The sequence below is a fragment of the Heterodontus francisci genome, chromosome 14, assembly GCF_036365525.1.
Source record: "Heterodontus francisci isolate sHetFra1 chromosome 14, sHetFra1.hap1, whole genome shotgun sequence".
Taxonomy (NCBI): domain Eukaryota; kingdom Metazoa; phylum Chordata; class Chondrichthyes; order Heterodontiformes; family Heterodontidae; genus Heterodontus; species Heterodontus francisci.
This window is the reverse complement of record NC_090384.1, coordinates 42,592,315-42,619,114: the sequence shown is the minus strand read 5'-3', so window position 1 is coordinate 42,619,114 and position 26,800 is coordinate 42,592,315. Positions and strand designations below refer to the sequence as shown.

Genomic DNA, 26,800 nt, shown 5'->3' with positions numbered 1-26,800 from the left:
TCAATTATTCCTCTCTCATTACACAATACCCAGTCTGGATGGCCTGTTCTCTAGTTGGTTCCTCAACGTATTGGTCCAGAAAACCATCCCGTATACATTCCAAGAATTCCTCCTCTACGGTATTATGACTAATTTGATTTGCCCAATCTGTATGCAGATTAAAGTCACCCATAATTACAGATGTTCCTTTATCGCATGCGTCTCTAATTTCCTGTTTAATGCCATTCCCAACATCACCACTAGAGTTTGGGGGTCTGTATACAACGCCCACTTATATTTTTTGCCCGAATGTTTCTCAGCTCTACCCATACAGATTGCACATCGTCAGAGTTAATATCTTTCCTCACTATTTCATTATTTTCCTCTTTAACCAGCAATGCAACTTCACCGCCTTCTGCTTTTTTGTCTGTCCTTCCTAAATACTGAATACCCCTGGACGTTCATTTTCCATCCCTGGTCACCTTGCAGCCATGTCTCCGCAATCCCAACTATATCATAGCTGTTCACATCTATTTGCGCGATTAATTCATCCACTTTATTGCGAATGTTCCGCGTGTTAAGGCACAAAACCTTGAGGCTTGTCTTTGTAACATTACCTGTCCCCTTCCCACCATTTTTCATCGAGACCTGATCAACAAAAGGGTCGAGACCTGATCAGTTTAGCACAGATTGAACAAACCCTTTGTCTTGTCTTAATGACCTTTGATAAGCTCACATTGTGAGCTGAAAAAAAAAGAACACTTGGAACAACGTGTGTACTGGCACACAGGCACCTGTTGCAATAGTGTATAAATGGAAGCAAACTGCGATCGTCTAGCAGTCTCTCGCGAGCGGTTCATGCAAGCTGCATCCCCTGTATGCATACTTATATTGAATAAACCTTTGCTTGTTTGTACCCTCAGCCGTCTCAGTATCGAGTGTCTTTTGATACTTCACAGCACCATTCCTGTTAACACCCAGGCCACTGATGCTGATTGAGCTGTTCTGCATTTCTAGCATTTTCTGTTTATTTCAGACTTTCAGCATTAGTAGCTTTTCCCAGCTTAGAAATTAATTTTAATACCCCAAATCCTTTAGCTTTCCATCTCTAACCCAGCCTTTACAAATACTCACCATAGGCTCATTGGGCTCTGAAAACTTCACTCTGACATCCTGCAAGTGCTTCAAGATAGGCTCATCATGCTCCTGTAGAAAAAGACATTTAAAATGCAAATCAGAACCAAGTAAGTTAAATACCTGAACCTAAAGAAACAAGAAGATATTACAGGTCAACTTTTTCTGTCTGGCATTTTCTTCTTATGCTGTGGTGTCTACATCCCATGTCCCCCACCCCCTCAAAATAAAAAGTTTTTCCTAAATTAACCCCAGACTGGCAAAATGTGGGAAGACAATTTACATAAATGATTTGGACTCAGGAACTGGAAATGGATTTGATGAGGGTTCATGTGCATCATCAACACTAGCAGGGACCTGCTGGGTCAAATGACCAGTTTCTGTGCTGCAAATACTATGCAAGACTATGTAAACACTTTGATCAGAGCAAGTCAGAGGATGCGCTGTTTTAGAAGGGCAGAATATCATTCCACATAAAATAGAGTGTATACCTGGCCTTTTAAATCTAGAAAGTGCAATTGCTATGGATTCTTGAAGTGAATGCCTAAGTAGGTAACAGCTCAGACTGCAGATCAGAACTCTGGTTCTGTCAGATTGACAGACCACTTAAGCTGGGTACATGGTGAAATCAACATGATCTTAGCAAGAGGAACTGGAACCGAATTTTAAACTATTGCACACCTGCAAGATGGACAGCAGAGTAGAGGAGGTAGAATGTAACTTGAAAAATTTAAACTTTCCCACATTTACACGTATTCAACAAATTCTAATTTGTTTAATTTAGCTATCCTCTGGTCTGTTGCAGCTGTCGAAGTCAGGGTTGGGAATAAATCCCAAAAGGGAAGAATGACTACTTTTCATTTCAAGCATTGTGGGTGTCTTGTTGCCCATCGCTAATTGCCCTTGAGGAGGTGGTGGTGAGCTGCCTTCTTGAAGCTCTGCAGTCCATCTAGTGTGGGTACACTCACAGTGCTGTCAGGGAGAGAGTTCCAGGATTTTGAACCAGCGACAGTGAAGGAATGGCGATAAAGTTTCAAGTCAGGATGGTGTGGGGCTAGGAGGGGAACTTGCAGGTGGTGGTGTTCCCATGCACCTGCTGCCCTTGCACGTCTAGATGGAAGGGGCGCAGTTTTGGAAGGTGGTGCCGAAGGAGGCATGGTGAGTTGCAGTTGTGCATCTTGTATACGTTATACACTGTTGCCACTGTGCGTTGGTGGTGGTGGGAGTGAATGTTGAAGGTGGTGGATGGGGCGATAATCAAGCGAGCTGCTTTGTCCTGGATGGTGTCTGATCTTGTTGGAGCTGCACTCATCCAGGCAACTGGAGTGTATTCCATCACATTTCTGACTTCTGACACTGCAGAAAAAAAAACCCTTAGCAAATGTAATCACCTCTAAGTCTGCCAAATGATGCTTCACCTCCCGAAGGACGTGGATGAGCTTTCCGGACGTCGATGGTGGGCACTGAGGAAATGGCTTATTACCTGCACCAGATTCCACCCCCCCTTCCACCACCCCCCACCCCCGTCCCCTTCCCTGCTCCACCCTCTCAGCTCACCCCCTCACAACCCCGTCCCAGCCCGCCCCCCCCCTCGCACCATCTTCACCCCGCACCCCCTTCCCCTGCACCCCCCCCCCCACCCCCTCCCTCTACCCCTCCCCCTTGCATCCCCTCCTCCCACCGGCACCATCCTACACCTGTGTAGGGGCCCCAACAACCCCACTGCCTTGTGGGCGTCTCGGGAGAGACCAAGGCTAAGGGAGTAAACCCTAACAGAAAATCCGGAGCGGAACCCCGTAGGCGGTCATGTGTCACCTTTGGCATGTTTCCGGCAGTTCCTGCAGCCATACTGGTGCCAAACGTCGTGTCCTGCACTCCTTTGGACCCCACCAGAAAGGCCGAGAGGGGGGTTTTGACGACTGGGCAACTCTCAACCTCCATAAATTTGCCCAGGCATGCGCCATGGAGAGGTCACTCCATAGTTGCCTCACAGCGACTAAAACAACACGGAAGGCAGCAGTTACGGGTTATAAGTCCAGATAAATTGGCGTAGAAACTGGGCGCCACGGGTTGCCTTTGTCGGTGGGAGAGGTCATTGCACCTCACTGGACAGCTACCGCCCGCCTCAAACCGGGCAGCCCCCGGTCAATAAGGTTCTGTCCCGCCACAGTCTGCCTGCTTCAATGGGTGCTTGGAGCTCAGGGTCATTGCCCGAAAGGTGGACTGATACACCGCACCAAACAACATGAAAAAAGGAAAGAAGGTACCAGCCCTTCGCTTTGCAAGCTGGAACGTCAGAACTATGTGTCCTGGCCTGTCGGAAGACCTTACACAAATCAACGATTCTCGGAAGACCGCCATCATTAACAACGAGCTCAGTAGATTCAATGTGGACATTGCAGCACTTCAGGAGACTCGCCTCCCCGCGAGTGGCTCTCTAGCAGAGCAAGACTACACCTTCTTCTGGCAGGGCAGGGATCCTGAAGAACCAAGACAGCATGGAGTGGGCTTCGCCATCAGAAACTCCTTGCTCAGCATGATAGAGCCTCCCTCAAATGGCTCGGAACGCATACTGTCCATCCGACTGCTCACCACCTCTGGTCCAGTACACCTACTCAGCATCTATGCTCCAACACTCTGCTCCGCACCTGAAGCTAAAGACCAGTTCTATGAACAACTCCATATCATTAGCAGCATCCCCAACACCGAACACCTATTCCTGCTGGGGGACTTTAATGCCAGGGTTGGGGCCGACCATGACTCATGGCCCTCCTGCCTTGGGCGCTATGGCGTTGGAAGGATGAATGAGAACGGGCAGAGACTGCTTGAGTTGTGTACCTATCATAACCTCTGCATCACCAACTCGTTCTTTCACACTAAACCCTGTCACCAGGTTTCATGGAGGCACCCAAGATCACGTCGTTGGCACCAGCTAGACCTCATTGTCACAAGGCGAGCCGCCTTAAACAGTGTTCAAATCACACGCAGCTTCCACAGTGCGGACTGCGACACCGACCACTCCCTGGTGTGCAGCAAGGTTAGACTCAGACCAAAGAAGTTGCATCATTCCAAGCAGAAGGGCCACCCGCGCATCAACACGAGCAGAATTTCTCACCCACAGCTGTTACAAAAATTTCTAAATTCACTTGTAACAGCCCTTCAAAACACTCCCACAGGGGATGCTGAGACCAAGTGGGCCCACATCAGAGACGCCATCTATGAGTCAGCTTTGACCACCTACGGCAAAAGTGCGAAGAGAAATGCAGACTGGTTTCAATCTCATAATGAAGAGCTGGAACCTGTCATAGCCGCTAAGCGCATTGCACTTTTGAACTACAAGAAAGCCCCCAGCGATTTAACATCCGCAGCACTTAAAGCAGCCAGAAGTACTGCACAAAGAACAGCTAGGCGTTGCGCAAACGACTACTGGCAACACCTATGCAGTCATATTCAGCTGGCCTCAGACACTGGAAACATCAGAGGAATGTATGATGGCATGAAGAGAGCTCTTGGGCCAACCATCAAGAAGATCACCCCCCTCAAATCTAAATCGGGGGACATAATCACTGACCAACGCAAACAGATGGACCGCTGGGTTGAGCACTACCTAGAACTGTACTCCAGGGAGAATGCTGTCACTGAGACTGCCCTCAATGCAGCCCAGCCTCTACCAGTCATGGATGAGCTGGACATACAGCCAACCAAATCGGAACTCAGTGATGCCATTGATTCCCTAGCCAGCGGAAAAGCCCCTGGGAAGGACAGCATTACCCCTGAAATAATCAAGAGTGCCAAGCCTGCTATACTCTCAGCACTACATGAACTGCTATGCCTGTGCTGGGACGAGGGAGCAGTACCCCAGGACATGCGCGATGCCAACATCATCACCCTCTATAAAAACAAAGGTGACCGCGGTGACTGCAACAACTACCGTGGAATCTCCCTGCTCAGCATAGTGGGGAAAGTCTTTGCTCGAGTCGCTCTGAACAGGCTCCAGAAGCTGGCCGAGCGCGTCTACCCTGAGGCACAGTGTGGCTTTCGTGCAGAGAGATCGACTATTGACATGCTGTTCTCCCTTCGTCAGATACAGGAGAAATGCCGTGAACAACAGATGCCCCTCTACATTGCTTTCATTGATCTCACCAAAGCCTTTGACCTCGTCAGCAGACGTGGTCTCTTCAGACTACTAGAAAAGATCGGATGTCCACCAAAGCTACTAAGTATCATCACCTCATTCCATGACAATATGAAAGGCACAATTCAACATGGTGGCTCCTCATCAGAGCCCTTTCCTATCCTGAGTGGTGTGAAACAGGGCTGTGTTCTCGCACCCACACTTTTTGGGATTTTCTTCTCCCTGCTGCTTTCACATGCGTTCAAATCCTCTGAAGAAGGAATTTTCCTCCACACAAGATCAGGGGGCAGGTTGTTCAACCTTGCCCGTCTAAGAGCGAAGTCCAAAGTACGGAAAGTCCTCATCAGAGAACTCCTCTTTGCTGACGATGCTGCTTTAACATCTCACACTGAAGAATGCCTGCAGAGTCTCATCGACAGGTTTGCGTCTGCCTGCAATGAATTTGGCCTAACCATCAGCCTCAAGAAAACGAACATCATGGGGCAGGATGTCAGAAATGCTCCATCCATCAATATTGGCGACCACGCTCTGGAAGTGGTTCAAGAGTTCACCTACCTAGGCTCAACTATCACCAGTAACCTGTCTCTAGATGCAGAAATCAACAAGCGCATGGGTAAGGCTTCCACTGCTATGTCCAGACTGGCCAAGAGAGTGTGGGAAAATGGCGCACTGACACGGAACACAAAAGTCCGAGTGTATCAGGCCTGTGTCCTCAGTACCTTGCTCTACGGCAGCGAGGCCTGGACAACGTATGCCAGCCAAGAGCGACGTCTCAATTCATTCCATCTTCGCTGCCTTCGGAGAATACTTGGCATCAGGTGGCAGGACTATATCTCCAACACAGAAGTCCTTGAAGCGGCCAACACCCCCAGCTTATACACACTACTGAGTCAGCGGCGCTTGAGATGGCTTGGCCATGTGAGCCGCATGGAAGATGGCAGGATCCCCAAAGACACATTGTACAGCGAGCTCGCCACTGGTATCAGACCCACCGGCCGTCCATGTCTCCGTTATAAAGACGTCTGCAAACGTGACATGAAATCGTGTGACATTGATCACAAGTCGTGGGAGTCAGTTGCCAGCATTCGCCAGAGCTGGCGGGCAGCCATAAAGACAGGGCTAAATTGTGGCGAGTCGAAGAGACTTAGTAGTTGGCAGGAAAAAAGACAGAGGCGCAAGGGGAGAGCCAACTGTGCAACAGCCCCAACAAACAAATTTCTCTGCAGCACCTGTGGAAGAGCCTGTCACTCCAGAATTGGCCTTTATAGCCACTCCAGGCGCTGCTTCACAAACCACTGACCACCTCCAGGCGCGTATCCATTGTCTCTCGAGATAAGGAGGCCCAAAAGAAAAGAAAAAGAAAAAGAAAGATGGTGGATAAGCTTTGGGGAGTCAGGAGGTGGGTTACTTGCCACAGAATTCCCAGCCTCTGACCTGCTTTGAAGTCACAGTATTTATGTGGCTGTTTAGTTTCTGGTCAACGGTAACCCCCAAGATGTTGATAGTGGGGGATTCAGCAATGGTAATGTCGCTAAATGCCAAAGGGATATGGTTAGATTTCTTTTTGTTGGAGATTGTCATTGTTTGGCACTTAAGTGGTAATTAACATTTGCACCAGTTATCAGCCCAAGCATGAATGGTGTCCAGGTCTTGCTGCATATAGACCCAGGTCTTGCTGCAGATGGACACAGACTGCTTCAGTATGAGAAGTTGCGTATGCTCAGTGAACATGCCCATTTCTGACTTTATGATGGAGGGAAGGTCATTGGTGAAGCAGCTGAGGATGGTTGGACCTCGGACACTACCCTGAGGAACTCCTGCAGCAATGCCCTGGGCCTGAGATGATTGGCCTCCAACAACCATCGGATCGTGTTTTTGGGATCCTTAAGGGGGAGGGGGAGCAGCCCCAAGTCGTGGTCCACATAGGCACCAACGACATAGGTAGGAAGAGAGATGGGAATTTAAGACAGAAATTCAGGGAGCTAGGGTGGAAGCTTAGGGCGAGAACAAACAGAGTTGTTATCTCTGGGTTGTTGCCCGTGCCACGTGATAGCAAAGCGAGGAATAGGGAGAGAGAGGAGTTGAACACGTGGCTGCAGGGATGGTGCAGGAGGGAGGGTTTTGGTTTCCTGGATAATTGGGGCTCTTTCTGGGGTAGGTGGGACCTCTACAAACAGGATGGTCTTCACCTGAACCACAGGGGTACCAATATCCTGGAGGTGGGGGGGGGGGGGGGGGAAGAGATTTGCTAGTGCTCTTCGGGGGGGGGGGGGTTTAAAACTAATTCAGCAGGGGAATGGGAACCTAAAATGCAGTGCCAGTGTACAGGATGTTGAGAGTAGTGAGGTCAGGGATAAGGTTACAAGGACGCAAGAGGGCACTGGCAAGCAAGAACCTGGTTTAAAGTGTGTCTACTTCAACGCCAGGAGCATCCGGAATAAGGTGGGTGAGCTTGCAGCATGGGTTGGTACCTGGGATCTCGATGTAGTGGACATTTCGGAGACATGGGTAGAGCAGGGGCAGGAATGGATGTTGCAGATTCCGGGATTTAGATGTTTCAGTAAGAACAGAGAAGATGGTAAAAGAGGGGGGGGTGTGGCATTTTTAATCAAGGAGAGTATTACAGCGACAGAAAGGACGTTTGAGGACACGTCCACGGAGGTAGTATGGGCCGAGGTTAGAAACAGGAGAGGTGAGGTCACCCTGTTGGGAGTCTTCTATAGACCTCCAAATAGTTCCAGAGATGTAGAGGAAAGGATAGCGAAGATGATTCTCGACAGGGGCGAGTGTAACAGGGTAGTTGTTATGGGCGACTTTAACTTTCCAAATATTGACTGGAAATACTATAGTTCGAGTACCTTAGATGGGTCACTTTTGGCCAGTGTGTGCAGGAGGGTTTTCTGACACAGTATGTAGACAGGCCAACCAGGGGCGATGCCACATTGGATTTGGTACGAGGTAATGAACCCGGCCAGGTGTTAGACTTAGATGTTGGTGAGCACTTTGGTGATAGTGATCACAATTCGGTTATGTTCTTAGCGATGGGCAGGGACAGGTATATACCGCAGGGCAAAAATTATAGCTGGGGGAAAGGAAATGATGATGCGATTAGGCAAGATTTAGGATGCGTAGGATGGGGAAGGAAACTGCAGGGGATGGGAACAATCGAAATGTGGAGCTTATTCAAAGGAGCAGCTACTGCGTGTCCTTGATAAGTATGTACCTGTGAGGCAGGGAGGAAGTTGTCAAGCGAGGGAGCCGTGGTTTACTAAAGAAGTTGAAGCGCTTGTCAAGAGGAAGAAGGCGGCTTATGTTAGGATGAGACGTGAAGGCTCAGTTAGGGCGCTTGAGAGTTACAAGCTAGCCAGGAAGGATCTAAAGGGAGAGCTAAGATGAGCAAGGAGAGGACACGAGAAGTCATTGGCAGATAGGATCAGGGAAAACCCTAAGGCTTTCTATCGGTATATCAGGAATAAAAGAATGACTAGAGTTAGATTAGGGCCAATCAAGGATAGTAGTGGGAAATTGTGTGTGGAATCAGAGGAGGTAGGGGAAGTGTTAAATGAATATTTTGCGTCAGTATTTACAGTAGAGAAAGAAAATGTTGTCGAGGAGAATACTGAGATTCAGGCTACTAGGCTAGATGGGATTGAGGTTCGCAAGGAGGAGGTATCAATTTTGGAAAGTGTGAAAATAGATAAGTCCCCTGGGCCAGATGGGATTTATCCTAGGATTCTCTGGGAAGCTAGGGAGGAGATTGCAGAGCCTTTGCCCTTGATCTTTATGTCGTCATTGTCGACAGGAATCGTGCCGGAAGACTGGAGGATAGCAAATGTTGTCCCCTTGTTCAAGAAGGGGAGTAGAGACAGCCCTGGTAATTATAGACCTGTGAGCCTTACTTCGGTTGTGGGTAAAATGTTGGAAAAGGTTATAAGAGACAGGATTTATAATCATCTTGAAAAGAATAAGTTCATTAGCGATAGTCAGCACGGTTTTGTAAAGGGTAGGTTGTGCCTCACAAACCTTATTGAGTTTTTCGAGAAGGTGACCAAACAGGTGGATGAGGGTAAAGCAGTGGATGTGGTGTATATGGATTTCAGTAAGGCGTTTGATAAGTAGGTAGGATCAGGGAAAAGCCATGGTAGGCTATTGCAGAAAATACGGAAGTATGGGGTTGAAGGTGATTTGGAGCTTTGGATCAGAAATTGGCTAGCTGAAAGAAGACAGAGGGTGGTGGTTGATGGCAAATGTTCATCCTGGAGTTTAGTTACTAGTGGTGTACCGCAAGGATCTGTTTTGGGGCCACTGCTGTTTGTCATTTTTATAAATGACCTGGAAGAGGGTGTAGAAGGGTGGGTTAATAAATTTGCGGATGACACTAAGGTCGGTGGAGTTGTGGATAGTGCCGAAGGATGTTGTAGGGTACAGAGGGACATAGACAGGCTGCAGAGCTGGGCTGAGAGATGGCAAATGGAGTTTAATGCGGAAAAGTGCGAGGTGATTCACTTTGGAAGGAGTAACAGGAATGCAGAGTACTGGGCTAATGGGAAGATTCTTGGTAGTGTAGATGAACAGAGAGATCTTGGTGTCCAGGTGCATAAATCCCTGAAGGTTGCTACCCAGGTTAATAGGGCTGTTAAGAAGGCATATGGTGTGTTAGCTTTTATTAGTAGGGGGATCGAGTTTCGGAGCCACGAGGTCATGCTGCAGCTGTACAAAACTCTGGTGAGACCGCACCTGGAGTATTGCGTGCAGTTCTGGTCACCGCATTATAGGAAGGATGTGGAAGCTATGGAAAGGGTGCAGAGGAGATTTACTAGGATGTTGCCTGGTATGGAGGGAAGGTCTTACGAGGAAAGGCTGAGGGACTTGAGGTTGTTTTCGTTGGAGAGAAGGAGGAGGAGAGGTGACTTAATAGAGACATATAAGATAATCAGAGGGTTAGATAGGGTGGATAGTGAGAGTCTTTTTCCTCGGATGGTGATGGCAAACACGAGGGGACATAGCTTTAAGTTGAGGGGTGATAGATATAGGACAGATGTTAGAGGTAGTTTCTTTACTCAGAGAGTAGTAGGGGCGTGGAACGCCCTGCCTGCAACAGTAGTAGACTCGCCAACTTTAAGGGCATTTAAGTGGTCATTGGATAGACATATGGATGAAAATGGAATAGTGTAGGTCAGATGGTTTCACAGGTCGGCGCAACATCGAGGGCCGAAGGGCCTGTACCGCGCTGTAATGTTCTAAAAAATTCTTAAAAAAAAAAAACCACAACCATCTTTCTTTGTGCTAGGTATGACTCCAACCAGTGGAGAATTTTCACCAATTCCCATCAACTTCAATTTGGTTAGGGCTCCTTGATGCCACACTCGATCAAATGCTGCCTTTAAGTCAAAAGCAATCACTCTCACCTTACCTCTTAAATTCAGCTCTTCTGTCCATGTTTCAACCAAGGCTGTAATGAAATCAAGAGCAGAGTGGCCCTGGCAGAACCCAAACTGAGCATCGATGAGCAGGTAATTGCTATTTAAGTGGCCCTTGGTAGCACTGGCGATAACATCTTGCATCGCTTTGCTGACGATAGAGAGTAGACTGATGGGGCAGTAATTGACCGAATTGGATTTGCCCTGAATTTTGTAGATAGGACGTTCCTGGGCAATTTTCCAGATAGACGGGTAGATGCTCGTGTTGTAACTGTACTGGAACAGCCTGGGTAGGGTGCGGCTAGTTCTGCAGCCCAAGTCTCTGGTATTGCAGTTGGGATGTTGCCAGGTGCCTTCAACCATTTCTTGATATCACGTGGAGTGAATCGAATTGGCTTCTGTGATGCTGGGGGCCTCAGGAGGAGGCAGAAATGGACCACCACTTAGCACTTCTGGGTGAAGATGGTTGCAAATGCTTCAGCCATTTCTTTTGCACTGATGTGCTGGGTTCCCCCTTCATTGAGGATGGGGATATTTGTGCAGCCTCCTCCTCCTGTTAGTGTTTAATTGTCCACTACCATTCACAACTGGATGTGGCAGGACTGCAGAGTTTTAATCTGATCCACCGACATTGGAGTCCTCCACCCAGAATACAATCTGCGCCCTTGCAACTCTCAGTGCTTTCCTCCAAGTCGTGATCAACATGGAGCAGTACTGATTCATCAGCTGAGGGAGGGCGGTAGGTGGCAGGAGGTTTCCTTGTCCACGTTTGACCTGATGCCATGAGACTTCATGAGGTCCGGAGTCGCTGTTGAGGACTCTCAGGACAATTCTCTCCCAACTGTGTACCACTATGCCACCACCTCTGCTGGGTCAGGACATACCCAGGGAAGGCGATGGCAGTGTCTGGGACATTGTCTGTCAGGTATGATTTGGGAATATGACTATATCAGGCTGTTCTTGACTAGTCTGTGGGACAGCTCTCCCAACTCTGGCACAAGCCCCCAGATGTTATTAAGGAGAACTTTGTCATCATTGGACTAGCTTTTAATTCCAGATTTTATTAATTGAAATGAAATTCCACCTTCTGCTGTGGTGGGATTTGAACCCATGTTCCCAGAGAAATACCCTGGGTTTCTGGGATACTAGTCCAGTGAAGCTACCACTATGCCACTGCCATCCCCCATACATATATTTGGATATTAAGCTCGATAGGCTATGTTACTTAAGAGTCTATCGCCAGTCTGAGGAAATTACTATTTAGCGTATAAATATTTAACTCTGACTCAAAATATATATGAAGTTAAAACATATAAACAAGGTCATCTTCTGTCCATATCGCGTCTCTTATGCATGATTCCCTGATTTCGGCTGAGACCAGAGGGAGATACTTCATGAAAGCAATGAAACAAAAAACTGGAGATCATGATTCATGGACTGACTTCTTCGCAATTGGTTACACAGGGTCCTTTGCTACCAACTTAGCTAAAGGATGGTACATGATGCAGAGATTAAACACAAAGTATATGCAAGGGGGAGACAAGAGAAAAACATTTCGAAATCAATCAGCACCTGGATAGAAAAAAAAAGTAATTCCTGATGTGGCACTATCATGAAGTGCCCAAGAGAAGATGATAATGGTAGCATGATGTATAGCAATGCTAGCTGTGATGGAGTTTGGGGTTCGCATAACCAGTGGAGCAGCATGTGCAGACTGCTGTTGCAACAGATGACTTGTTGAATTCTGGTTGGGTCCTCTGACTCTGGTCTCAAAGCTTGTTTTATTTGGGACAGACTCGAACTTAAAAAAGTGAAACTAAAAACTTCATGTTTCTGCGGAAATTCAAACTTGTTGGAACCAGATTAGACAGTCATTTGACCAGAGGAATCCAAGCTCAGATTTCAACATTGCAGAGTTCAAGCAGGCTGCAGGTTTTTGTTTGGCAAACAAGCTGCAGAGAGAGAGAAAGTTGATTCTGGGAACTGGCCATTGGCAAATTGGAGTTGCAGCAGCTCCTTTTGGTGACTTAAAAATACTGGTGGAACCATGCCATCAAGTATGTCACGAGCAGGGACAAGGATGTTCAAGACCGGAACACTGAAAGGAAGACTGCAATGTTCCCTATCAGCGAGAATGCATTATATCTGTGTCTGCGTCTGGGAGGACAGGAGCTGGAAATCTACCTCAAGTAGCTTAGAGTTTTGAGGAACTTTGTGGCTGTTCGGTGCCATCTTTGCTGAGAGGACTGCCTAGTAAATTTGAGAGATTTATTTTTGCTGAAAATAGAGACATGTTGTCGAAGCTTTTCGTCCTGCACTCATCCGGACAATCTGCAAGATTAACCAATCAAAGGGAAAACAATTTATAGTGCATGAGAAGAGTGCGCTGATTGGTTGGCAAGCGAACTCTGATTGGTAGAGGTGTTGCCATGGAGAATGCACCAGTTTACGGTGACTGACAGTTAACTGCCAAGTTTTGTTTGAAACTTAAACCAGGCAGCATGACTCTGGTCAAGGCATTGCCCTGAGGAATGAACCACACATGCAAATGCACCACACTGCAAGCCCTACTGACGATCTTCAATTGGTTGTCAGCATAACTCTTAGCACATTGCGGATTATTTAGCAAATGTTATCCAATCACAGAATCACATCTAATGTTGGACACTGTGTTTTGAGTTTTGCAAACACGGACTGGTTGGGTATGGCCCGTAATTTGCCCAGTTCAACGCGTAATCTGTAAACTATATAATATTGATTGTGATTTGTCTGTTATTACATGTTTAATTTATGTTGAATTTGGTTTGATTGTTGGAGTAAATTTATAGGAGTGGAATCTTGCTTGCCTGTTTGTTTTTTCTGTTGGGGTCAGTTGGTAAATTTGATGCTTTTGGTTTTTTGATCTCCACAAAGTTTATAACATGGTTATAACCCGATGATCAGGCACTAGATCTGTTCAATGTTTGTGACCTATATATATGCATTTTAATGAAACATGAGTGAACATTTATGTGAAACTGTCTCTATTTCATAGAAGTACCTCACTGCTAACATAGCATTAAAAGTCAAGAGTTGAAAATGAAATCCACAGCTAAATGGTTTTGCTGCCTAAAAAGGGAAAATAAAATTGAAGAAAAATACTCTGCAGCACATGCTAATGATATCCTTCCCTTGCTCACCTCCACAAGCTCACTCAGCATGTCTACATTTCTGAATATCGTGACCCAGAATTCAGGAATTCCTTTAGGATTCTCCTCCTGTTCAGATTCTTCCTTCTTTTCCTCTATTGCTGCTTTTTTCTTCATTTCTTCCTATTTATACAAACACATTTAATCTTAATCAGTACATTCCAAAACAGGATAATTGTATCAGTTCATCATGCTGCAATGATCATAAAGCAAACTGGACTAGAAGCTGTTTCACTGACTAGTGAAGGGTGCATTTTCAGAACAGAGTGTCTCCTGACAACGCAGAACTTGTGCAGAGCGATCGCCAATGTCATCAGTGCATCCGAATATTTGTCAGCTTGCCAGTCTGAATCTGTGCATGTGCACAGCGATGTCACTACATAATGAAGTACAAGTGTTACCTCCCCCCTCAATGGCTGCGATCGCCACTGCCTCCAACCCACCGCCAACAGTATCCTGCACCCTCCCACTAACCCTGCCTCAATCGCCACTGCGCTTCCCCGCTCCCTCCCGCAATCACCGTTTCTCTTCCCCGCCCACTCCCACAATCACTGCCTCAATCACCTGTTTCAGTTTCCCTGCTCCACGATTGCCGCTGCCACCCCTTCCTCACCGCTCCATCCCACCACACTTGACTGCTCGCCGCTTCATCCCCACTCTCGCTGCCCGGACAGTCAGCAGATGTGGGGGTTGTTGGCGGGGGGGGGGAAAGAGGAGAGCGAGTGGCGAGCACGGTGAGGCAGGAAGCGAGCAGTCAGGCTCGTGTGTGAGCAGAAAACCGAATGCGGTGATTGAGGCAGCAATCGCAGGAGGGAGTGGAGGCGGTGATTGTGGCTATTGAGAGCTGAAGGGATTTGGGTTCAATTTGTTTTTTTGCGTCAAATTAAACAGCGCCATTTTTCTTACTGGCAGCTGCCCGGGATGTCGCAGGCATCAATGTTTCAGTCAATGAGGGTGCAATTGCACATGTGCCAGTACTGCACCACCTAGAAATTGTGTTGCCAGCAAATGCAGCCATTGGACAAAGCTTCCTTTACACTGCTCCACCATTGTACTTGAGCCCAATATCAGAATAGTGTCCCTTGCTGCACCAAAATTACATTTTCTATTTCTCACATCGGACATACTGTGGCTTTGGCTGATTTTTACTATTTACTGGCAGTTAGTGCTATATTAAGTGCATTTGCGCCATCTAGAACAAACTGCCCAGATTAATTTTTTAGGATTCTTACAGCAGCGAGGATGTTTGTTCCCGAATTTACAGCCAGGTCACAGAGGTGAAAGACTAGTGTCTAACATATTGCACTGTTCAGTCCTCAGCAGTGAGACTGAGAAAAGCAAAATGAGAAGAATAAATGCATTTGAAACCATGAGCAAAAAGTTGGGGAAGTGAGCGCATTCTTACTCTACATATCGCTTGTGCTGTATCGGAGAACAGGCCCGCAGAAATGCCACTGTTGGGCAGATCTGTGAATACAGTAATGGATTTAACATATCTCCACAACTAAATGAAACTTACTGCTAACTCTTCCTCTTCCTCACTGTGCCATTCACATTCTGCATCTGTAGGTTCTACATTCCCTGTTGTTATGTCTCGTCTCTGTGAAAAGAAAAATTACTATGAGCCACAAACAGATTACAAATGATTGGGATATATGAGAAAGCATGATTTTTTAAAAAATGACCAGATGGAATGCAAGAGTACTTTTGGATCTAGTACATTCCCACACAACAGCAAAATCACAACACATTAACATGTGTAAAAGTATATTTCTCCTTTACAAGTTTTTAATATACAGTACCAATTCTTATGAGTGCAAGATAGCATGGAATGAGAAAGGGCCATTTATATATTAAGCTTGCTTCTTGCAGATATTGCATTGTCTACATTACCATGAATTGATCCCAGCCAAAGTTCTGCATGAATAATCCCTGCTCTCAAACACCATAAGGCGAATACAGTTATTTGCCCGTCACCACATATGGACTTTTCAACCCAGATCTGTCACCCTCCAGAGATTACCCCAATCTACTAGCCTCAGCAGCCAAGAAAACATTGTCACGTGGTGCATTTGATAACATTTCTTTCAGAAATCCTAATTATGTATTTTTCTGTTATTGAGATGTTGGTTGACACTGGTAAGGTGCATTCCTTGCTCGGAGATGGTGGTGGGCCTTCTCCTTGAACTGCTGCAGCCCTAGTGCTAATGTTGCTCCGACAACATTGTTATATAAGGAGCTCCAGGATACTGATCCGGCGACAATGAGGAATGACAATAAGTGTCCAAGTCAGGATGATGTGTTGCTTGGAGGTGATGGTGCTGTTGTGACATTGTTCTCATTTTCCACAGTCCTCAAGATTGCAGGAGAGGGACACTGCATTTGAATGGCATTGGCGAATGGCAGATTGTACATACTGTTCCAGTGATGGAGGGGTGGATATTAAGTCCAGGGGCAGGAGTAGGGATTAAACAAACTGTTGTCCTGGATGATTAAGCTTCTTTATTGTTGCAGTTGCACCTATTCAAGTGAGTTAATAGTTTCACCACACTCCTGACTTGAAGAACCTGAGCCACTCACCCACTAAAGGGTACCCAGTCTCTGCCCTGCTCATAGCCATATTATTGTCATAGCTAATCAATGGCAAATCCAGGATGTTGCTGGAAGAGGGGTTTGACAAAAGTGGTGCTGTTAAGGGTCACAGGGAGATGGCTGGGTTTTCCCTTGTTTGAGATGATTATTTGGCACAAAAGTTAAAATTGTTGCTTGTTAGCACAAGTCTGGACGTTATCCAGGCGCTGATGTAGGCTGGTATGGGCTGTTTCATTATCAGATTGTCCAAATAAACCATGCTACTAAATTACAGAAAAATCACCAGGTATGAATACTGGTGTTCCAGGGTGGGGCTGATTGTGAATATGGGTAGAAGAGTTTATATGGCAGGACAGATTGAGGGAGGACAGGAAGACAGTGAATTCTGAGAGATAACAAAGCGAGTTGAAATGGAGGTTGAAATGACAAAAGGAAGAGAAGTCGTTCAGTGTAGAGGCTGAGTGAGGAAATTGGTGTGGGGCTTGGGTGGGTGGTAAAGAATGAAGATTTTAAAAGGAGGTGTGAAGGGTATAATCAGGCAAGGAGCTCAAAGGAGGAGGTGCCAGCAGAATGAGGGACATATCAGGATGAGTTTTGATGAAAAGGGCACAATGTAACTGTGACAAGATTAGGCCCCTGCGCATGTGCTGGTCAGCGAGAGGGGAAGATGGGGCAGTTGGGGTTGCTGTTCATAAGGAGGCAGCTAGGCGTGCCTTGACTTGCTCTTTGGAGAATGCTAAACAAGATAACGTACGTGCAAGGTAAGTTAAGCTAGGGCAAGAAATGGACAACTGAATATGGAATGATAACAGCCCAGGACAGCAACTGGTATCCCCAAAAGCATCCAAGGGATAAACTGAGCCATCCCAAGCTACCCAAAGGAATCGGGAACAAGACTGTTGGTTTGTGCTCGTACCATATGTACTGAGGGTGTGCTGCACTGTCAGAGGTGCCATCTTTCTGATCAGACGTCAAACCAAGGTCGCATCTACATGCTCTGGTGGATGTAAACGATCCCATGACACTAATTCGAGGGAGAGCAGGGGAGTTATCCCCAGTGCTCTGGCCAATGTTTATCCGTCAATCAACATCACAAAAAACTCCAGATTATCTGATCACACTGCCGTTTGCAGAAGTTTACTGTGTGCAAAACTGGTTGTCGCGTTTCTTTCATTACAGTCGTGACTACGCTTCAAACGTACTTCAATGGCTGCAAAGTGCTTTGAGACATCCAGTGGTTGTGAAAAGTCCTATATAAATACAGGTCAGTCTTCCTTTGAGTAATAGCCTCAATGTTCCAGGTTGAAAACTTACAATATTGCAATGCCATACTTGAACCTTGATGCTTAACCTAACTTTGTTATACTATTATAAAGCAAATTTTTCAAGCACTAACATCGCTCATATTAATAAGCAGAAAGGTAATTTTTTTTTAAATTGCTACATCTACACACAATGGAGAAATGACAAACACATGAAAGCAAAGATAAAAAAATACATTTAATACAAAAATTTGTGGTATCTATAAAATTGATATGGTTACAAACAAATCCTAATATATTTACCAAATGCCAGAGCGGTGGCCAAAGACAGTTAAGGGGTTACTTTACAAGCAATGTACAAATACCTTATCACTTAAGCACTCATACCTTTTCGAAATACGGTTGGTAAAGGGCTGCATATTTCCGTTCCAATTCATGAACCTCCTCATAAAATTTGGCTTCTATATGGGCACACTTGACCTGAAGATGTTTCAAGGCATTTATTCTTCTCTTTACAGCTTTGGGTAAACTGTGCAAAACAGTTAATATCAGATAACAAACAGGAAATGTAGCTTACAATGTCCTCTGTCCTTTAGTAATTAGAGAATGTACTTTCTCCCACACCCTGAATTTAAACAGTGTGAGGGGGTTGAATTACCTAATTTCCAAAGCATTAATAGTGGCACCTCAACTTCCACATTGTTAATTCAGCTCCTTCACACCACCAACACATTTAGTGATTCCAATTAAATCACTTGCTCTCAGCCATGTCAATGCTCATGCTAAAAATTAAAGCAATAGTACAACTTCTATAAATGTGCTGCAAATTCTTTTTTAAAAAAAAACTACTACTCTATATCCACTTACATCCACTAGCACCAGGAGATCGATCCTCAGTTCCAGGAGACACCCAGCCAATGCGGGAGAGTTGGCAACCCTAGTAAGGGTGCTGCAATTGACCTCAGCACCCCAGAGTAAGAGGGTAAAACTAGCCAGGGCTCCCACTCAATCGTCCAACCACTACTCCTGAAATAAGCAAGCATGAATACTGGATGATCACAAGCTATAATGCTCTCTGCAGTCAACATCCTGCTAATGCTCACTGAGTGCCAAAGGGCATGGACCATACCCTAGCAAGCAATCAACAGCTTTAGGAAAGGAAACCGGTGGAAAAAGAGGAGATACTTCCATTTCAGAATTTTCAGGATTTGATATGTATCTTTCAAATAAAGTTTTCAATTGGTGATTAGGAAAAGTCTATCTCGCTCTAAAAGTAACTTCACTATATTTTCTCTCGGAATAGGAACATGTTCCCCACTCAGTCTAGGTTGAGCTACAAGTCTTGGCCATGTGTCTGTTAGATTGTTACAGCAGGGAAACAGAAAGTGTTGCTACCAGCTAACAGTGCACAGACTATGACTTCCCAATTACATTTCACCTTCAGTTTGTTATCTGAGGAAATAGGATCTGAACAGTGAATATGCAAGATTTCAGTTTTGATACCAGCAATCAGAAGGATCAATTTCATGAGACATCTGCTCTGATTACAGTCACCTCTGGCTGACCTGTTCTGCTATCCAATATACAAAAGAATAAAAATGTTTCAACTCTGACCAGGCCAAGCTGCAGATCAGATTTCAGCCCACGGTTTTTGTTGCATTGATGTGGCACTGGAATGGAACCTGACGCAAGAGAAGTCACAAGCAACAGGTTACGAACAGTGCAAAGACATAGAAACTTTAATTACATTTCATCCTCAGTTGGCTATCTGGGCTATCAAGGGTCATCTGAAAGAGCAGGAAAGGCAAAGCTTCTGTGCCAAAATTTCATCATCAGGAACGAATGAGACATTTTTAAGTATATGTATTACAGATCTGCAGCATTCTGATACAGCTGTAATCAATGTGTATGTAAGGACATGCCTTTCCTTCTTTAACAGGTAGACCACACCATTCTCCTCTAATGTTGCCGAACTGGTTGGGACTGCCCTTGCTTGGCTCCACTGATCAATCGAGTTGTAGTCATAGCTTCTCTTGTCACTCCTAAATTGGAGACACGAGAGGTGCCAACGATCTACACAGGACACCCCCCTCTTCCTTAGTTGTATGCTGCCCACTGGTGAAATCTACAGATATGGGGTCAGTTTCTACGTGTGCAGATGACACCCAGCTGTACCCCTCAAACCTTACACTGACTCTGTGGTGGCAGGCAGATTGTCCGAAACTTTCTTGAATGAGCTGCAATTTCCTACAGCTAAATACTGGGAAAAAATAAATCCCTCATTTTTAGTTCTTGCCACAAACTTGGTATCATTTCTCCAACCACCTCCCTACTGTCTGATGGTTCACAACTTTAGTGTCTCGTTTGACCTTGAGCAGAACTACTAATCCCATACTCTGACCATCATAAAGATGCCTACTTGCAGCTCTAACATTGCCTGTCGTTGCTCTACCTCAGCACATCTGCTGCAATAAACACCTTACACGTAGAATGTTTGTGGCAGTCGCAATCCATTTGCTTAGTGGGAACCAACCACAGCACAAAACTGACCATAACTCAACAGTTAACAGTTTCACTTAAGGTTGCAGGGTCGCTGGTGTGGAAAATAAGATATCACACTCACCCAGCAGGATATTTGCACTGAGGCACGTTGTTGGAGCAGAGTTGAGTGAACTTTACACTGAATCTGCAATAAATGGCTGGGGATGCTTTATGCCAGCGGTTCTCAAACTTTGTCGTCCACAAACCACTTAGATGGGGCAAAAGACCCCATGGTCCACCTACCAGTCCTACCCCACCTGCTTTCACTTGCCACCACAAAAAAACTCAATTCATGGAAAATTATGGAAACTATAAATATTTTGGTTTTTTGGCTAAATGTAATAAATTCATGTGCATGATTTATCATAATTAAGTTAATTCATGCCAGAAACAAAAGTATAAACACTTTCATACTATAAACATTAATACTACAAGAGAACATGTATTTGAAACACTTATAAAATCACAATCGTCTTCTGAAAAACTCATAGTTATCTTACATCTATATCGAACAATATCAATTGTTAATAAAATCTTGCTTCTAAAACTGTATTGTTATTGCTCATGCTCATCACGACTTCTGCCACGCACATGGGAGCCAGTCTAATTGTGCAACGTCATGCAAGGGTTCTGGTCTGTTCTCTCATATGGGCTTGGTCGTGGCATTCGGGTCAGTGACTTGCATTTTGGACCCTCGTTGACCACAATTCAAGAACCACTGCTTTATGCTGATACAGTACTTGAAATGGAAGTGGTTCTTTATCTTTTTAAAAAAAAAGGTTCCTGAAGAACTCCTGATAGATATTCTTCATAAATAACAAATTTATTGGAACAGTTTATCCTGTACATGTCGGACAAGAGCAGAATACAAATAAAGTGAATCAACATTGGAGAAGCCAAACATGTAACTATTGTTTAAAACTCATTGCTTCAACTAGTTTTCAACTACAGTTTTTTCCTCTCCCAGAGAGGATGACTCATGTTGGTGTACGGTTTCATGAACACAGGTAGCCTTCCAAAAACTCTCACAAATGGTCATTCTTTACATGAGCTTAGGCAATGAATACAGTCAGGTTATTTTTAACATCATGGCTGCATGACAGCCAAGCTTGATCCCTTCTTACCAAATATGCACTTTCCAGCAGTACCACTGGAAAGCAAACAGGAAATGGAACCCTGGTTGGTTTTCACCGCTCTTGCCTATAGCTTTTCAGAGTACTTGCAGCACCCTCACTGTAAACCAACACCACCCCTCCACTCTACCCCCGCCCCCCACCCCAACAAATGCCCATCCCATTTTGGCTTATATTACTCAACTTGGTTTAGACTAGGCATCAGGCCTGTGACCATACTGGTACATGACCTTCAACATAAACTCTTGACTTTTACCATTATGCAGCAGCTCTACTGACTTGTGCTCAAGTAATATAATGGGAGAAGTTACTCATACAGGGACATAACTTAATGTCTTCAAAAGAGATATCAAGGCAGTTCAGAGGTATAATCAGATGCTGTGACAGAAGGACACATTAGCAGGGGTAGCCAAAAGTTTGGTTTTAAGGATTAGACAGGATGGACAGGCTGGGATTTACGGAGGGCTCTAGATTGTGAATGCATGGCTGCCAAGGTCCAGGAGGGATGGAGGACATGTGCAAAGGGGCAGAATGAGGAACTGAAAGTTTGGGGGAGGAGGAATCATAGGACGAGAAGAGATTATAGAGATAGGGAGGGGCAAGGTCCTTGAGGGATTTAAACACAAGGGGAAAATTTTTAGTTCTTAAGCATTTTTGCCAATATAGTTCAAGGGTGAGGACAAGTTGGACTTGGTGTGAGATAGGACACATGCAGAAATGGTTTGCTTGAGCTGAAATTTATGGAGGTTTGAGGATGGAAAGCAGCCAGGAGTGCATTGGAATAGTTGAGTCTGGAGGTGACCAATCCATGTATTTCAGCAGCAGATGGGCTGAGGCGGATGATGTTAAGAGTTGGAAATAGGGAGAGAAAGTCAGTTAGGAGTTGAATAAGACGCCAGGGTGCAAGCAATCTGTTTCACCCTGAAACAATGGCCAGAGGGGGGATATTTGTGGCAACAGAAAACAGTAGCTTCCGTCTTCCCAATGTTTAACTGGAGATTGGACAGACCATCTGACAACACAATGATGTGGTGGAGAGGTAGAACTTAATGTCTTTACTGTGCATGTGGAAATTGACCCCAATGAACAAGAAGTTACAGTATTACTCAGTATTTAATTATGGCAATAAATTACCAGGAACATCTGTCAAATACAATGAGTTCTTCAGAGATTTAAAAATTCCTTGCAGTTTTTAGAAGCATCATGAAACGAGGGCAGATGACAGATCAGAGATCTATCCTTTTCCATTTCATTGTTTTAATCTTCCTTTATGGGCACTTAGTTAGCCGGTACTATAGTCACTTTAAAATGGCTTATGCAATTGCATGCTCAGAGAGTTCCTGTTGTGCTTACATCTCTGCATGGGGAATAGGAGACTCCATAACAAACTGTCAGGACAGTATAATTAATTACTACCCAACATACACTTCTGCATGAGTAGTTGCCAAGTCCAGTGAGGTATTAGAAACCAGGCCACTTATACATCTGTCTGTAACTTTGCAACAATCCCATTGAGGGCCTTGTAAATAAGGTCTAACAGTTTGGTTAATTTCTGCTGGAGTATGAATTGGTAGGGTAGACAGCCACTGTGTCTTCGAACCTATTTGTGACTGATGGTTTAAATTGTGAACAGTATCTTTTTTGCTCTTCCTTTGTCTCAGTGTGGACTACAAAAGCAGAGAGAAGGAGAATTGCATTTAGTGAAATGATTGTGTATTTCTACTTCTCCAGGCAGTTAACAAGTTGAATGCAGCTAATCAGCTGAAGCCAGTAGAGTGCTCCATAAGCATCCAGTCTCATGTAAAACCTCGAAAAGCATCTGGCTATATACTAAAGACATATGCAAGGGATTAAAGACATTTATTATTTTGAAAGAGGGACTTTTACTGAAATGCTGCAATTTAGTAAAATTTGCTGTTTTCTCTGGCTTGTTTAAATTTAAGTAAACAAGATTCACCATTTTAGCATGAGATACAGTCTGTCAGTGGCATAGTTCAATTAGAAAGATAACATACGGTGTTAACCAGGATTGTTGCCATTGTGTACTTCAACAGGGCGGCACAGTGGCGCAGTGGTTAGCACCGCAGCCTCACAGCTCCAGGGACCCAGGTTCAATTCTGGGTACTGCCTGTGTGGAGTTTGCAAGTTCGCCCTGTGACCGCGTGGGTTTTCGCCGGGTGCTCCGGTTTCCTCCCACAGCCAAAGACTTGCAGGTGATAAGGTAAATTGGCCATTGTAAATTGCCCCTAGTGTAGGTAGGTGGTAGGGAATATGGGATTAATGTAGGATTAGTATAAATGGGTGGTTGTTGGTCGGCACAGGCTCAGTGGACCCAAGGGCCTATTTCAGTGCTGTATCTCTAAATAAATCAATAAAACAATAATCATTACCATAGATTAATTTGCACACAAGGTCACATTTTGGTTCTTAGGGAGAATTAATTTTTATAATGAGTGTGAAAAAAGTATCTGGAGATATTAAGAGTTGTAATAGAAATATCTTGATCCTGGTTTAGTTATGCTGACGCTCCAAGCACACCCTGTTATACCTATTTTTTTTTTAAAAACTTGATGGCCCGGATTTTCAATTGCAGTAGAGGGCAAGCAGGAGTGCAGGCACGCAGTGAAAACTGCGCTCCCGGAGGGTGCAGTTGGATCACGACACCGCAGACCCAACTCAATTTTCATAGGCAAGGGTGGGAGGGGAAAAAAAAACAGGGAACCCACTCGTCTCCTTCAGGAGCTTGTTAACAGGCTGGACAAGAACAGGAGGCAAATTTCAAAGCAGGAATCGCCAACCCTAACAGTATGGTGCACGTTAGTGCACAGCTGTCATGCTCAATGTGGGGAGCGGCAAATCTTTTCATAAGGAACAGAATTTTTTGCCAAGTGCATAACTAAGAGATTGGGCGCTATTCCATTTGCCTGGCCATTTGGCCAATTCTCTGCATGCTGCGGCTTCTGGCCCTCCGAATCCTACCTTTTTTCTTGTTCAAGGCAGCGGCAGACCCCATCATGGCTGCCAGCTGCTTTTGAGGCTCCTGCTCCAACAGACAGCTCTCGTCTCCTCGCAGAGCTCAGCGCTATTAATTGAGCACTGAAATCACCTATGGCCCAATTAGGGCATTAGCATTTGAAGATTGCATCGCATGAGTGACGCAGAAAGAGCGCGGGGTCGGGACCCAGAAATTATCTGGGCATTGGACCCTGATTTGAAAATCCAGCCCTATTTCTTTAGCTAACTCCTTCAGTGTTGCATTGGCGCATGACATTGTAGAGAACATCATATACTAAACATGTTATATTCTTGGAGCTATTGGTTCCTAGAGGAATTGGTCGCATAGAGTTCTAATTAGTGCCATCTTTCAAATGAGATGTTAAACTAGGGTCCCTCTTGCCTATTCAGGCAGATGTACAAGAGGAGGCATTTTTTTCTCCAAAAGCAGGCTACTCTCCTGGTGTCTTGGCTAACATTCACTCTACAACCACCACTAAAAGGAGATAAATAATCATCCATCTCATTGCTATTTGTAGCCCTTGTTGTGTCCACATTTACTTACAAAAGATGATATTTCAATAAGTAATTCATTGATTGTTTAGCACTTTTGGATGTCCTATGGATATGAAAGGTGCTAGATAAATGCAAATTGTTTGACTCGAAGTGTTAACGGTTTGGAGAAGTTGGAAAAAAGGAAGCTTACATTTTGTTTTAATGAATGTGAGAAGAATTTCCCCGCCCAATAATGCAGATTAATGAAATTTCTAAAATTGTAACTGTCTTACAATTGTAAGGCAAATAAAAAATTGTGCTGGAAAAGCAACTTGGGTGTACAGTAGGGTATAGGGAAATTAATTTTGTGTTCCAAAGTTTCACCTTCATAAAGCTTTGCTCTTGATTAGAAATCATCAATTATCCAAAATGTTAGTCATTTAATTTTAAACATTCATACAAGCTGCCTGTGCACAGGACTACCTAGTCCCAGAACTGGACATTTCACTTGTGGATTTCCAGCTAATGTGAACAAATGTGCAAGAGATGCACCATGGGAGTTTTAGTTTGAACCTTGCTCATGTGAAATTGCAACACCAAGAACACCCACCTACACAGTCATCAGGTACAAAAGGATCCTACAATTAGGCCTGAGTGTTATATTGTTTGTTTACAAATGCTGGACAAGCAAGAAAAATGATGAATATGATGTTTGTATTCAGGCTGGAACAATTGTTAGAGTTGTCTTGATATTGAGTCCAAATGTGAACGCAGAAATACTTGTCAATCAGATCCAGAGCATGTTCAAGGTGCTCATTCACAGGCTCAAAAAACCCTCGTGGGTGCAGAATACCAACAGCTTCAACAACTAAAAATTCACCATGGGAGGAAAAAAAACTTCATAATTATGCAATCCATTGAAAAAAAGCAAAGCATGAGGCGGGATGAATGAAGGTATTTCCACCCTAAATTTTATATAGTATGAAAATATTATAAATTATGCGCAAAGCCTTTCATGGTGTAGTATTTTATGTTGTGTTAGTCATGATATATTGGCTCAGTGAGTTTCCCAATTAGTGAATCTCTTATTTTTAGGCCACAATGAGACCATTGCAAAAAAGACACACACCAGGTCCCAGGCTACGCATAAGCAATGGCAGAGGAGAGTAGCTGAAATTCAAATTTTTGAAACTAGTTTCAAACTTGTTTGGAATTCAAACAAGTACTAAGGATACGTTATAATGCTTCAATGGCTGCAACCAAAGAACATGCTTCTAGAGATTACAAACCTTAACTTTTAAACAATCTTACTATGTGTGCACAGATGTACTCACGTTTCAACGTAGCTGGAAGGAGTGTGTGTGACACTGTCAAGTCTTTCCTGTAAAGCTGCTAAGACCTGTGGGTTCTGCATAACCTGGGCTGTCAATTTTGCTGAAACACATGAGGATTGATGGGGTCAAAATAAAGTGGTAGCACTGACAAAAATCACAAATGGCTCCCATTCCAAACCCTTCCTACTGGATACAACAGGTAGTGAATTGGCAGAAATCACATATAGCACAACATCACAATTTATCTTGGTCGTACCATATATTGTCTGGTTTTTAAATGTATTGCAATCAACGAAAAACTCTACATTGATAATTTTGCTCAATGCTCAAACTCTGTTAAAAGGCCCCAAGTCAAATTAATCTGGATACTCCTCTTGGGCACATACAAAAATATCTTGCAGGAAACCACCTGGTCCAGAGACTGCCCCGTGCATTCAAGTTGCACTGATCACATTCCCCAATTCCATCCAGTCAGCTACATAATCTCATGTAAGTAACATTTTAAAAAAAAACACTAGGTTAATTTAGGAAGGGAAGAAAATCTGGTATCTGCCTCCCAACCCCTAAAGGTGATCAAAAGGAGTTCCAGGAAA

The 26,800-nt window shown here is 44.6% G+C and overlaps 1 protein-coding gene across 5 annotated transcripts in view; it reads right to left on the bottom strand.

The window, feature by feature from the left end:
* nap1l4b (nucleosome assembly protein 1-like 4b) overlaps positions 1–26,800 on the bottom strand; it is a 131,375-nt gene that overhangs the window by 55,421 nt on the left and 49,154 nt on the right. For all 5 annotated transcript variants that reach the window (XM_068046081.1, XM_068046080.1, XM_068046076.1 and 2 more), the window contains exons 4-8: positions 26,208–26,307; positions 18,098–18,239; positions 15,376–15,456; positions 13,848–13,979; positions 1,114–1,185 (exon numbers count right to left, since the gene is read on the bottom strand). In XM_068046081.1, coding sequence (XP_067902182.1) covers positions 1,114–1,185; positions 13,848–13,979; positions 15,376–15,456; positions 18,098–18,239; positions 26,208–26,307 — 527 coding nt within the window. The remainder of the gene's footprint in view (positions 1–1,113; positions 1,186–13,847; positions 13,980–15,375; positions 15,457–18,097; positions 18,240–26,207; positions 26,308–26,800) is intronic.